At 44.6% G+C, this 13,685-nt stretch overlaps 2 protein-coding genes across 9 annotated transcripts in view; one reads left to right on the plus strand and one right to left on the minus strand.

The window, feature by feature from the left end:
* The window catches only part of gzf1 (GDNF-inducible zinc finger protein 1), a 498,954-nt gene that overhangs the window by 268,523 nt on the left and 216,746 nt on the right, over positions 1–13,685 (plus strand). The window lies entirely within an intron of this gene.
* The window catches only part of klhl29 (kelch like family member 29), a 246,640-nt gene that overhangs the window by 102,484 nt on the left and 130,471 nt on the right, over positions 1–13,685 (minus strand). For all 8 annotated transcript variants that reach the window (XM_074615419.1, XM_074615418.1, XM_074615413.1 and 5 more), the window contains one exon: positions 11,991–12,515. In XM_074615419.1, coding sequence (XP_074471520.1) covers positions 11,991–12,515 — 525 coding nt within the window. The remainder of the gene's footprint in view (positions 1–11,990; positions 12,516–13,685) is intronic.

Genomic DNA, 13,685 nt, shown 5'->3' on the forward strand with positions numbered 1-13,685 from the left:
TTTCAACTCAGAAGTGCGAGCTGACAAAGAGTGCTCTGGGTGATCAAAGGCTCGAGAGTGGGACAAAAGACCCAGACCACAGTCACCGCTGTGGTTGTGGAGGATGAAATGAAGCCGTGCCAGCTCTGCAGGTTATATTGGCATGAAAAAAATAACACCTTTCTCCAGCTGACATTAGGGTGAGACCATAAATACAACAAAAGTTCAGAGTTCTGGTTGAGCTGCTCCTTAAAAGGCAACTAGTAGAGGCGCCATTAGGGAAATACAAAGCTTGCCCTTTAAATGTTGAAAATACTCTATGGAAATTATGCAGAAGCCTATTTAAGGATAGCTGTGAAGTTCGTTTACCTTTCAGAGGATTTAAAGTGCAGATATATACCAAACACAAAACAAAGTGCAAACTCTACTTAAGCACTAATTAAAAGTTTAGAGTTACTTTCTCCTCCGCTGCCTCCGACTGCAGTCTGGAACCAACAGCCTCGGCCGTGCCAAGCAGCTCTTCTACCTTCCACATTTAGGAACCGGGCACGTACTGGTGGTCGAGCACGGATGCCAGTGTGTGTGTGTGAGAGAAAGCAGACACTCTTCCCCCTGCTTGTCTTACATCTCGACTGTGTTTACGAGTTTGGTTTGTGTAAGCTTTGCCCACGGGTGATACTCGCCTCTACGGGCTACATTTCTTCCGAGTTGACCCGAAACAGCAGGAGGACAAGCACGCACGCGGAAAAAAACTAAAATAAATAAACAAAAAATCCCATGTCACCAGTGCAGCTTAAGATAAATGTCACATCTCCCCTCCCCCTGAAGACTATGTGTGTTTACTGGGTAACTTTGTGAAAGTCATAGCAGCCCAAGCAGAAAGGTTGGTGGTGGGGTTAGGTTGTATGTGGGAGTCTTCTCAGCACACTGCACACCTGAGATGAGCTCCTACAGTCGAGTCAGGCGAGTAATCTTTGCATTTCATCAGATTTTTTTCTCTTCTCTTTCATTCCTCCTCCTCTCCTCTCTTTCTCTATCTCTCTCCAGGGATGGAAAACAATCTATTAGACGACTGGAACTGCCCCACAAACTCTGATTGTGTCCAGCATGCTCCAATGCTTACGTACGGCTGGCGTGTCCTTGTAAAAAGTTGTAATCTAAGTTCAACTCTCTAATATAATACTTTCTGTATCCTGCACTCCAGCAAGCTGCATTACATAAGAAAACATTGTATCAGAGAGAGAGAGAGGAGAACAATGAGCACAATGACTACTGTAGCAGAATAATGATAGCCGCAGCCTCTAGCAATGAAGCCCATTCTGTAAACTTAATAGGGCAATGGCATATTGCTGTTTCGGCATCTCATCGTGTACTATCTCTCTGCTAAGGAAGACTTTAAGTGGATCAAGCTTACAGAGTGCACCACTAGCCCACAAAGATCTCTTGATTGCAATTCGGGCCATTATCATTTGTCTAAGTCACAGAAGAATTATATATCTTCACATGCTAAGCCTGTTGCTAACTCTGTGGAATAATGAGTTGTAGGAGGGAATGGGGGCGGGGGGGCATTCTTGCTAATGTCTGGTCCTGTCATTAGAATTTATTAGATGCCCCGTGTGCATTATCAAACCCATTTAAAAGTTTCTGTGTAAGGAAAAAGTTGGACGATCCACTCAGAAAACATTAGCCAGCTAATACTGCTGAACTTCTTCTGGAGTTTTTTTTGGGAGGCGCATCTGCTGCTGTTTTGGATACCGAGTTCCCTCCATGTTGCAATTATGCCTTCTCATTAGAGAGAAACATCCGCTATTGACTGACTTCCTGGTAACATCTGCTGTGTTTACACTCGGCCTCATTGATAATGCATTACCGTCTATTTCATGGCTGATGTGCGGAATAACACATCGACATTTGACTTGGGGGCAATTACTCCCGTCATAAAACACTCTCTCTCTCTCTCTGACACGAGGTGTTTGAGATTCAGACCAGTTTTTTGAGGTGTAGCCTTGATTCACTCTGACACTACTGTAAACACTGATATCAATTTGTTCCCCAATAACTGAGGGTAGTGGATGTTTCATGTAGGAAAAAGGGCACTGTTCCAGTCTGAGACATCTCCCGAATATTCAATGCATGATAGTGCAGCTCTGAGCGAGTGTCACACTGTATCACAAATCCAGGCAACACATTAACTCTTGTTTGTGTGTATTAGGGGTGGGAATCACCAGAGGCACCACGATACGATATTATCACGATACTTAAGTCACAATACGATCTTACTGCATTTTACGATATGCGAAATATGATAAAACGATAAGATGTATTGCGATATATTACCTTTTTTCAACTGTAAATTATGCAATTTGTCAACATCTATTTTATCTAATAAGATACAGTTTTCACTCTGTTCATCTCAGAGTTTTCATTCATATATCTTGAGGTCAGAGGTCAAGGGACCCCTTTGAAACAGCTGCCGGACTGTTAAAGATGTTAAGAGTTTAATAGTTTATACATGTATAATAAAAGATCAATACCTCACGTCAAAGTATCAATACAATATTGCCACGCAAAATATCACAATACTATGCTGTATCAATTTTTTCCCCTGACCCCTATTTAAAATGAGGCTCTACATTTTCCTTAAAGATGCTACAAAACATTGGTGGAACATAACCAGGTACATTTACTCCGTTACTGTACAGCTTATAAAACATGAATCATTGTTACAGATTAAAATATAAAAAGAATATATAAATCCACTTCTACTAAAATAAAACAGTGGTTCCAAACCTTTTTAATCTGACACACCCCCACAGCCCGGTCACGTGAACTCAAGTAGCCCTTCATCGACAACACCCGTCGTTCCAAATGTGATCATTTAAAGGAACAGTGTGTATCATTTAGGGGGATCTATTGGCAGAAATGGAATATAATATTAATAAGTATGTTTTCTTTAGCTGATAATCACCAGAAAATGAGAATTGTTGTGTTTTTCGTTACCTGGTATTAGCCGTTTATATCTACATAGGGACTGGGTCCTCTCCACGGAGCCGACCGCCATGTTTCTACAGTAGTCCAGAACGGACAAACCAAACACTGAAGTTTCAGTTGGTTGCAATCTGCAACCTCACCGCTAGATGCCGCCAAATCCTACACACTGCTCCTTTAAACTGGAATAAACATAACAATATCAAAGTGGATATTGTTAAAAAAAAAAAAAAATTTCATACAGTTGTACTGGTCGAGTTGGTTAAGTTTGTAAACTAGTCGTAAAAAGAAAGTGTCACTTAACGACAAAGAGAAAGTAATCTATTATATGATTATCTCTCTTGGTTTTCTCTCTATAGAAAACTGTGAGACTTGATGATGACTAAAGCAAGCAAACTGAAATTCCATCCTCCAGTGTTTAGATCCTCCTTTTTTAAACATACCTTTCAAATAATCTTTTCTATTGATGAGCTAAAATGTTTTAATCTTTATTTAATGAATAAAAGAACGAAATCCTTATTTTTCATTCATCCCAAGTTTGACAGACAAACTACGGGACTTTGTGCACGCTAACCTCAAACGTTAGCAGATGATTTCAATGAAGAGTGTAGTGCCTACAGTACAATTTTCGACCAGCTACAGTAGCTGAGGCTCTGGACCAAAAGTGCAGACTTTTTGTGAAGGTAATAAGGCAAAAAGAGACGGTCTGATTGGGCGTTTCAGATGAAAACAGCCATCTGACACTTGGTCCAGCTGTCAGAGGCAAACGAGCAATCTGGGATGACTGGACTGTTTTTTTTACCCCTCTTTAATCCTTTCTTCTCCTACATTTTCCATTTTGCTAAAAGAGGCATTACCGGGCTGAAAAAAAAACAGTCTATTAGAGAAATGGCTAACAACTCCAGCATCAATGGAGTAGAGAAAGCAGGGAGGCGGAGAGGAAAGTTAGAAAAACAAGGAACAGGTGGGCAGGTATGGCAATGGAAGGAATGTACAGAAGATGAGAGAAAAAGAGAAGGGAGGCGACTAGATGAAAAAGAAGGAGAGGAAAAAGGCAGAAAGTGGGTATGGGAAGTAGGTGGATGTTAGGATGGTGGGGAGGCTGAGAGACAACAGAATGGGAGGGGGGGAATGCCGGGAGTGGGAGTGGAGCCGAGTGAAACCAACAGACAGACAATTGCAGTGGAGAGAACAGGTGGGGAGGAGGGGAGGAGGAGAGTATAGGTTGAGGAGAGGATGGAGGAGGGAGGGAGGCGTGGATGCGGCGCCCCCGCTAGCGTGGCAGGGAGCCGGGCGGCTGCACTGCGTCTGTGATTATGCATGTAGGAGCCGGGGCTGTCAGGCTTTTCGGGGTCCTGCGACTGTGCCGCCGCCGAGCTTTATCTTGAAATCCCGGTGATTAATGAAGCTGGCGCCGCGTTCTGCATGGAGGAGGTGGACGAGGAATGATCAATCTTAATGAGCTATCCGCCGTCCCTATATTAACTGTGGGGGGATATAATGTATGGGGCTCCTGGCGGGGCTCCTCTCCTTTAAAATACGATAACGAGGGAGAGAAAGAACGAGGGCGAGCAGCTTTCCTTCCTCCGCTGATGACACACTGCCGCTGCTCACCTCACGTTTCCTCTCCTCCTCCCCCTCCCCCTCCTCCTCCTCCTCCTCCTCTTCCCCCCTCTTCTTTTTGCTCTCTGCTGAGAGCCAGAGCTGTACTGGAAACAGTTAGACATCTCAATGAAAGCCATCCTTAGCCAAGTTAAAACACAGAGTCAGGTAGCTCAGCTACACCTGCACACAAGTGTAGTGGTCTCCTAAAATTGGATGTTTGAGTCAATATCATAAATATGTAGGCCCCATATGGACTCATGTGCCAAGGTCACTCATGTCTCTTATAGCGCATGTATTCATTTAAGGGAATTACCTGCACATACAGAGTCCACAGTGATTGGAATAAATTTCCAACCTCATTAATAATTTGCAACTCTCCCAGCTCTCGTGAATTCCTTTTCTCAGTTTCCACTCGAGCTACATAGAATTAAGGAATACTATGAGAGAGATGGAAAGAGAAGAAAAAAACACTTTAAAATCCATGCATTTCATATTCCAAGTTAAGCCTGTTTTGGAATCATAATAACCCCTAGTTCTGCTTTAGCTAATCCTGATGTGGATAGCTTTAAGATAATCGCCCAGCACAACACCGCAGTGGCTTTAATTAATTTACCACTGCTTACTCCGCAGACGCTGATCCGAGTCAGCATATTGGAAATTAAAATAAGAAAAAAAACGACAACTCTTACAGCAGATTTAGTAGTACATTCGTCTCTGTGAAAGGCGTACTTTTGTGTAGTTTGCAGTGAGGATGTAGTGGAGATGGTCCACACTATATCAAGTGAAAGAGAGACGGAGAAAAGGAAAGGGGGGAGGGTTTAATTAATGTGCTGGGCTACGATTAATGGTCTCAGTGTGGCTATCACAAACTGGCTGCCTGTCATGCTAGCAGTGTATCCCTGTGGTTGAATAAAAATAAATATTTATGCATCACTAATAATGCTGATAATACTGTGTGCTTTATGTCTACTTAATAACTGTAGCTACTTCTATAGACAAATAGCTCTGAGGTTACATGTCCAGAAAATAGGGCTGTTAATCGATTTAAATATTTAATCGCAAATGAATTGCACATTTCTTATCTGTTCAAAATGTACCTTAAAAGGAAGATTTATCAAGTATTTAATACTCTTATCAACATGGGAGTGGGCAAATATGCTGCTTTATACAAATGTATGAATATATTTATTTAAAAAAAATGAATTAACAACACAAAACAATGACAAATATTGTCCAGAAACCTTCACAGGTACTGCATTTAGCATAAAACATATGCTCAAATCATAACATGGCAAACTCAAGCCCAACAGGCAACAACAGCTGTCAGTGTGTCAGTGTGTTGACTTGACTATGACTTGCCCAAAACTGCATGTGATTATCATAAAGAGGGCATGTCTGTAAAGGGGAGACTCGTGGGTACCCAAAAAGTCATTACAAATGTCATAATATAGTATGTCTTCACTCTAGCTTTAAACCTGAGCCCGCTACAACCTCCAAAAGATCGAATAGCTTCTTTAAAAACTGCAAATTGCGTTAATGCGCTAAAGAAAATAGTGCTGTTAAATGAATTTGCACTACTTTGACAGCCATAAAATTGATTATGCATCACTAATGATACTGATAATACTGTATGCTTTATGTCTACCTAATAACTGTACTTCAGTCTATAGACAAATATCTCTGAAGTGACATGTCCAGAATGTCATTATTAAATCCAGTAACATCATAAACCAGTAACAAAATGATAAAACAATAAAATAGCATGTCCAAAATAAGATTTGATGAGGTGCGATAAGTGTCAAGGAAAGAGGCCCCTGTCTTCCCTTCAATAAACACCAGCAGCACACACAGCTTGGCCTTGTAAACACCCACTATCTTACTAATCTAGTGATCTATAATTTCCTCACTTACAGGTAATATTGCAGCAATGATGTGCAAAGAACCAACAACGCCAGTGGACAGTAATGCCGCAGTGCCAATATGCTTTGTCCAAAAGTAAACAAAAGTGGATACATAATTAAAATCTTTTTGGAGATGAAACGATCACAGCAGCAGAGGAGAGGTGAGCCTGCTGCGCTGGATGCGGGGATGCGGGGCTGCGCCAGTCTCGCCGTAGCAGGGTAAAACACACTGATCTTAACTCAGCAAGGCATCTTAATTGCTTTCACCAGCAGCTCCAGAGCCGCTCGGTCCCCAGATGATGGCTGATGTGAGCTGACTGGAAGATGAACTTCCTGGGCAGAGAGGGGAGGCCGGGTGTTGCTGGATGACGGTGGAGGACGACGTCTACGTGCTTTCCCTCTCTTATAGCGGTGTGTGCGTTTATGCAAACGTCTGCGTGCATATGTGTGAGAGAGAACGGGACCGGTAAAGGTCAGCGAGGTGGAAGGAAGCATTAAAATGATGTTTGACATGAGAAGAGAGGCGAGAAGCTAATGCTCAGTAGACGGCAGGCGGCCCGACAGATCTGCCCGTGACCTCGAACTTCAATCCCAACTACAGCTTCCAAACCATGCTTCATCTGCTCCTTAGGCATTTACCAACAAAAAACAGCATTTCCATCAGCGTCACAGTGTGCTCGCAGGACCATAACGCAGTCCTCTCAGTTCATGCCAAGCTGGGAAAACAATATCAAAAGCATCATTTGAGTGGCCGGCGTAGGTAACAGCAGGTAACCTTTAAAACAGGCTCGGATGTGTGGAAATAATAACTTCCCTTTTGATGTGAACGTGTTTTCCAGCCACGAGCTGCCTTTACATGGCGCTCAATCACGTTTGCAGAGAGCGAGTCCGTGCCTGCTGAGCTCGGCACTAGCTTCCCCCGGCTGATATTCATCAGGACAGCCATCGATTTTAATGATTTGGTCAATAGACACACACGACTCCGCTCTCAGCATCTCCCTCTCTCTCATGTTCACCCTCTATCTACTCCTCCTCTCTCCTCTCCCCCTGTGTCCTGCTCTTTGGATTTTTTTTTTTTTTTATTGTTCTTTTTAACAAACGTCAGTCATCCCGCATTACCACGTTTCGCAAAAATGTGCCGACAGATGTGATCGCCGTGGCTCGAGCTACAGATGCGGAGAGGTTATTTAAGTGTTCAAAAGCTTCTCGTTTTTTGAGAAGACAGAAAATGAGCGAGGAGTGGGCGGTGTGAAGGAAATTAACAATCGACAAAAGAAAGTGCGCCGTTTGATTTTGTACACTATGACAGGCAGGTATTATGAAACGCCCTGCTGCGATGGAGAATCCAGGTAGGCAGATCACAGCCGGGTGACTGGCATATCTCAGTAGGTGACGAGGTTAAAGCTGCCTTCAAGCTGCTCAGTGTGAATCTTCACACGAACTCAGGCACACAAACATATGGCATTCACGCAGGCGTACGCAAACACACACACTATGTACTGTAAACAGAAAAATACAGACAAATACCTATACAGACACACATACACTCACACACACACACACAGAGAGAGAGAGAGAGGGAGAGGAGCACACAGTTGTTGATGTGCCCACTGATGCAGAGCGAAGACAAATTGCTCCCTTTGAAGGCAAAGCCAAATCAAACACGGAGTGTGATTTCTGTCACTGTGCTGTTTGGCTTTAAGGCTGTGAGGCTGACATCTGACAAAACATCCATGCAGTCACACCCAAGAAGTTTGTGCAGGCGAGCAACCGCGCTCGCATTTGTGCACACACGCGCACGCACGGCGGCCTGTTGTGCGGCTGGATTAAGGTGGAAGAGCTCTGTCAGCTCCTCCAAGATCCAGGCCTTTGCCATCAAAAAGCCACAAAACCTCCTCTGCACATCAGCGCTTACAAGCATTGTGTCCAGAGGCTCAAGCTTTCTTTTCTTTTTTTTAATGCAGCAACACATTCGCTTAAGTAGCGGCTTTAGTGTTTAAACCGTTTGTCCAATAATCACTTCTGAAAATCCTCGGACGTGAGATGAGCGAGCAGGGTTTGCAGGGTTTGACCGTTGCAAGGAAACACTGCAGCTTAGTCTCTCACTATATTTAAATGACCACCAGAATAGTCAACATATCCTCACTAAATACCTAAATTAGCTTGGGTTACATTCTTTTTTGGACCTCAGTCAGGATGATAATTCATCAGCTCGTCAAGCAAAGTCTCCCCACATGTCAGTCAGTGGCAGTGTGCACCTCATTTATTCCCTTTTGCGGCTTTTACCCCAGAAGCGCTGAGTACGTGAGTGGATTGGTGAACAGTTTTTGTGTAGTAGTTGTATCTGAGGGTTAGTATCGCACTTTTAAATAATACATTTCTTTGAGGATATAATACAGCTCTATTTATAAAAATGTTTTCCAAGTGAAAAATTTGACAACGTATTTAGCAGTTTTGTGAACTCATTTGTTAAAAGACGTATGAACACACCGCTGGCATACTACCAATGTTAGCTAAATAAGCCGTTGAACTTTTCACTGAGAAAAAACGTAACGTCATAAATGTGATTCATTTAGAGTGGACAGCAGTAACTCATATATATATATATAAAAATACTGATTTATATCTACAGTATGTAGTAACTTCTCTTCAAAATCTGTGGTGGTGTTTCTATCCATCCGTAGCATTTCCTTGCGTTGAACATAGGGGGTGTAATCCGAATACTATACAGATTTACGGACACAAAAAAAAAACAGTGTGGAAACGAGGCGTTAGGGTTGCCCCGAATACAATTTTTTGGACTCCGGAGCTTCAGCTTCAGCTCAAAGTCACATCTGCGGGCCCCTCTCACTCTAAACAGCGTCATTTTGAGGCTGCTGTCTCTGTGTATTACGCACCGCCTCTCTGGCAGAGCCCAGCTGCAAGCTAATGCAGCCGGTGGAGGCTTCCGCACAGCCCTTTCGGCCTGATCCCCAAATGGGTTGCACTCCGATATAAGCAACAGCGGCTCTGGCTCGGGAAGGACTCAGCCAGACATTACTTCGTTCTCAGCTGAGATGGACGGCGTAGCGTTGCAATATGCGTCTTTTGGTTTAATTACAAGCGTTCATTTTTAAGGATTCTACTATTATACGGTATTGTTGTTTATATTTTCATTTGTTATTGAATAAAAATCATTTTCCAAAAGGTTTGGTGTGTTTAATGCATGTTTGTAATCCCAAGAGGTAACACCCCCCCCCCCCCCCCCCCCCCCCCCCCCCCAAAAAAAACCCTGAATATCCAAATACCAAAATTGGTAACCGAATAGTTGAATATTTGGGTCTAGCCATGGTGCGTCTGTGAGAAGCAAAAGAACAAGACATCACGTCTGTCAGTTTGTGTGGATGCTAGGACTTCATTTACAATCTAGCTTTTATGCCAGATGTGTCTTTGTAACCCACAATCTCTGCCCTGGGATCAGATTTGCCAACCCTCTTATCCTCACCTCAGCCATTAGAGTTTCTGCAGAAACACTGACCTCTAACCTGCAGCTGCTTTCCTTTCCTTTCACAAACTACTTCTCTTCTGTTATTTTTTCGGTCTAAGCCAAAAGAGAAAAATGCCGACAGCAGGTTAAGATAATTGTAACAGAAGCGAGCCAGAATGCAGGTCGCGAGAGCTTACCCCTCCATATTTCACCGCTATGGCGCTACAGCGGGACCGTATGCACGCTTGCCACATTGATATGCAGCGTTAATTGATTTAAAAACAGAATGCGTAAGACCAGTTGGAGCTTGAGATTTGTGACCTCTCGGAGAGAGCGAGAAAGCTAGAGGGGAAGGGAGGGATGGAGGGATACAGGAAGTGACAGAGATAATCAGAAAAGACAGAAAAGCGCAGACAGAAGGACAGCAGCGGGCAGCGTCTTGAGGGGCAGGGCGTTGTTGTGATTACAGCTGCTAAGTTAAGTGTTCCTGTCAGGGGAGAGGTCTGCCTCGCCACTCAGGAGCCGCGCTGAAGAGATGTCACGACCGCTAATTTACTGGTGCTCGACGTTTTGCAAATTTCCACTGTTCTTGTGACATTACTCTCACTAATGTCTATCCAAGGCCAAGCGTGGATAAAAAAAATGAAAAAAAAATGCTAAAATTGCTGAGGGGATTTGAGATTCAAGTATTTGCAGTTTGACCTTCATAGAGGCCGACACAAGATTTCGAGTGCACATTGTGTATAGGAATTGACACAGGGGTGCTTTCCCTTCTGCCTTTGAAATACAGCAGCTGACAAACTGTAACCCTGCTAGCTGAATATATTATATATCACAACATGAATCACAGCGTTGGTGTTTCCAGAATTTTAACAGTGTTTTCCTCCCTTGTAAAATGGCTCCATATAAATACAGTAATTCCAGTTAAACCCTCGCATCTTTGGCCTGTTAGAAGAAGGGTCAATCAATTTTGACACGCATTGGTTAATGGATCGCGACAGTCTATTCAACGAAGACTAAAAGACTAAAAAGCCGGACCAAGCCGGCGACGAGCCCGCCTAATTATCCATTTCCAATTCTACCTGCTCGTCTCATTTCAATGTATCGCAGGCAGTCCCCCGAAATAATTGCTTTTTTGCAATCTACAAGTTCATTTGCACACATTTTATTGATCAAAATGAGTCAGGAAAAAGAAAACAATCTAAACCTAAATTAAAAGCTTCATTAAATGTGAAAATTGGTCGGGGGAATTGCGAACATCTGTTTCTGGCGCCCTGCGTCATAAACTCCAAGGTTAAACCAAACACCAATTTACGGCTCGCGGGCTCGCTAGTCGGAGCCGTGAAGCACCTTCACAAACACGGCGCGAGTCAACAAGGCTTCAAACGGTTTTTTTGAGAGAGATGCGAGGGCGGAGGGAGGGGGGGCTACGACTGAAAGCTCTTCCTGCCTCGTGTTTAGTAGGCCTGGTGAGTACTGCAAACCGAGAGGAGAAACCTGACACACTTTTAACCAATTTCAGTGCACAACAGTAGAGATGCTGCTGCAGTATAGTAGTTGGAGATCAGTACAGCATGTTCTCTCCAAAGAATCCGCTGTAGGCAGTATTACAGGTTTTTTAGAAGCGGCCATCTCACTGCTGCTTTAGGTGCACCTCCGTTCCCTGCGACTTTGGAGCAGCTTTGAAGCGAATTGGCTCTGTTGGCGAGTTGTATTTTAACAACCCCTTTGCTTGAGTGTTTGCTGCCTTGTTTACGACTGCTGGCATCCGAAAGTGCTCTGGTATACAAACAGAGGGCAGAGGCCTATGTGTTTCATTCCAGCATGGCCCCGCATAAGGGGAGGTCACAAGGAATAGAGAGCTGAGAGTATTGATTTAATACCTAACACCTCCCTTGCTCGGATTTACTTCTGAGCTCGAGTTGCCAGCCGAACAGATCTGCTTTGATTTAGCCTCTCAAAGATAGCCTTGACAGGTTCCATATCTGGAAGAGAGAGGAAAAAAACATCCGCCTGTGCACAGTGCACCAGCTGAGGCTGTCTGTGCTTACCTTTAGGATGTCCCGGGTCGCTGAACTCGTACTTCCCCATCCCGACTGTTCGCAGCATTTGCAGCCCGTTAGGACCATCCTGACTGTCTTCGTGTGCCGCTGCTGCTGCAGCCACCGCCGCCGCTTGTCCGTTTGTCAGAGGCAAGGCAGGGTGCTGCATGAGGCCGGGGTGAGAGGTTAAGTGGCCGTTGCCCATCACGCTGTGAGGGTTCGGATGAACCACGTGGTTGGCTTGGGCGGCGAGGGCGGACGGCGCGACCGTGGGTTGACCGTGGTACGGAGGCTGGCTGGGCATGCTCAGCACCATGGAGGGCGGCTGCTGGGTCGACTGTGGCGTCAGCTGGAAGTGGGCCGTCATGAGCGGGTGTTGCGGGGGTATTGGTGCCTGGATGGAGGGGGTTACTCCTATGATGGGCGACTGCGCGGTCACACTGTGGCTAAAGGCGGGCGGCTGTGGGAGGGCGTAGGTGTGGGGCAGGAGGCTGGGCTGGCTCACTGCTGCTACTGGTCCAGTCCAGGTAGGACCTACAGACAAAAGAAAGAGATTCATCAACTGGATATCCAGCTTTTATACCAGAAAACCATGTGGAAGTTGAGGTAAATGTATTTCTATACTGCAGAAGTCGTCGACAGAGCCGAAAACAAGGGCAGATTGAATTTAAGTCTGGTATTAGACGATCAAATAGAGACAGAAAACAGCATGAGAAGACAGACTCCAGCTTGAGTCTGTTCCTCTCCACACCACAACTGTCAGCGTGCCGCTCCGCTTCAGTCCAAGTTTGCTTTTGACTCAAGACTTAATATCAAAACCGAAAATATCCGACGCGGTGCACAGATCCGCGCCCAAGATTAACATCATAATAAGATTAAGAGACTTTTGCTACAAGATGAACAAATGCGTCTCCGAATGTGAAAGCATACATGCTCGGTGCGTGCAGGCAGTCGACACCATTATCTGTGTAGGAGTCTGTGTTTACCCAGACACTCGGAGCCAATCATTTCTCTACCCTGAGGCGTTAGATGCTGAGGGTGTGCTGGGAAGAGGAAGCCATATTGGCCCTGATCGCTCCCTCCCTCCCCTCATTCATTGGCTCCTACTCCCTCATCTCTAGCTCCTCCCGCCGTGGTCCAAGCTCCAAAAATAGCCGACCACTCTGCCAAGGGGCCAAAGGCTAAATCACAGCATGCAAAAAAGCTACGGAAAAAGCCCACATAATTCATGATACTGGCCCTGCTGATATAATAGTCCGGGCTGAGGAGGATGGAGAGGATGGAGAGGGAGGGAGAGATAAAGACAGACAGTGAGAAGAGAAGAGGGCGGCGGGAACAGAAGACTCCAGAGGCCAGTTCCATCCATAATTCACACGTCATTTAGTTAATCGGCGCCAACACTATATTTAAAGAGGACCTATTATGCTCATTTTCAGGTGCATACTTGTATTTTGGGTTTCTACTTTAAGGTTAAAAAAACACTTTATATTTCTCATACTGGCTGTGCTGCAGCTCTTCTTTTCACCCTCTGTCTGAAACGCTCTGTTTGAGCTTCTGCCCCCCCAAATCCCGAAAAGCTCAGTCTGCTCTGATTGGTCAACCGAAACAAACTCTACAGACTCAGCTCCAGCTCCGCTCTAACTAGCTTTGTTTGAGGGCGTGCCAAACTAACCATTATGCAAATGTGTTACTTAGTGACATCAC

The sequence above is a fragment of the Sebastes fasciatus genome, chromosome 18 (assembly GCF_043250625.1).
Source record: "Sebastes fasciatus isolate fSebFas1 chromosome 18, fSebFas1.pri, whole genome shotgun sequence".
Taxonomy (NCBI): domain Eukaryota; kingdom Metazoa; phylum Chordata; class Actinopteri; order Perciformes; family Sebastidae; genus Sebastes; species Sebastes fasciatus.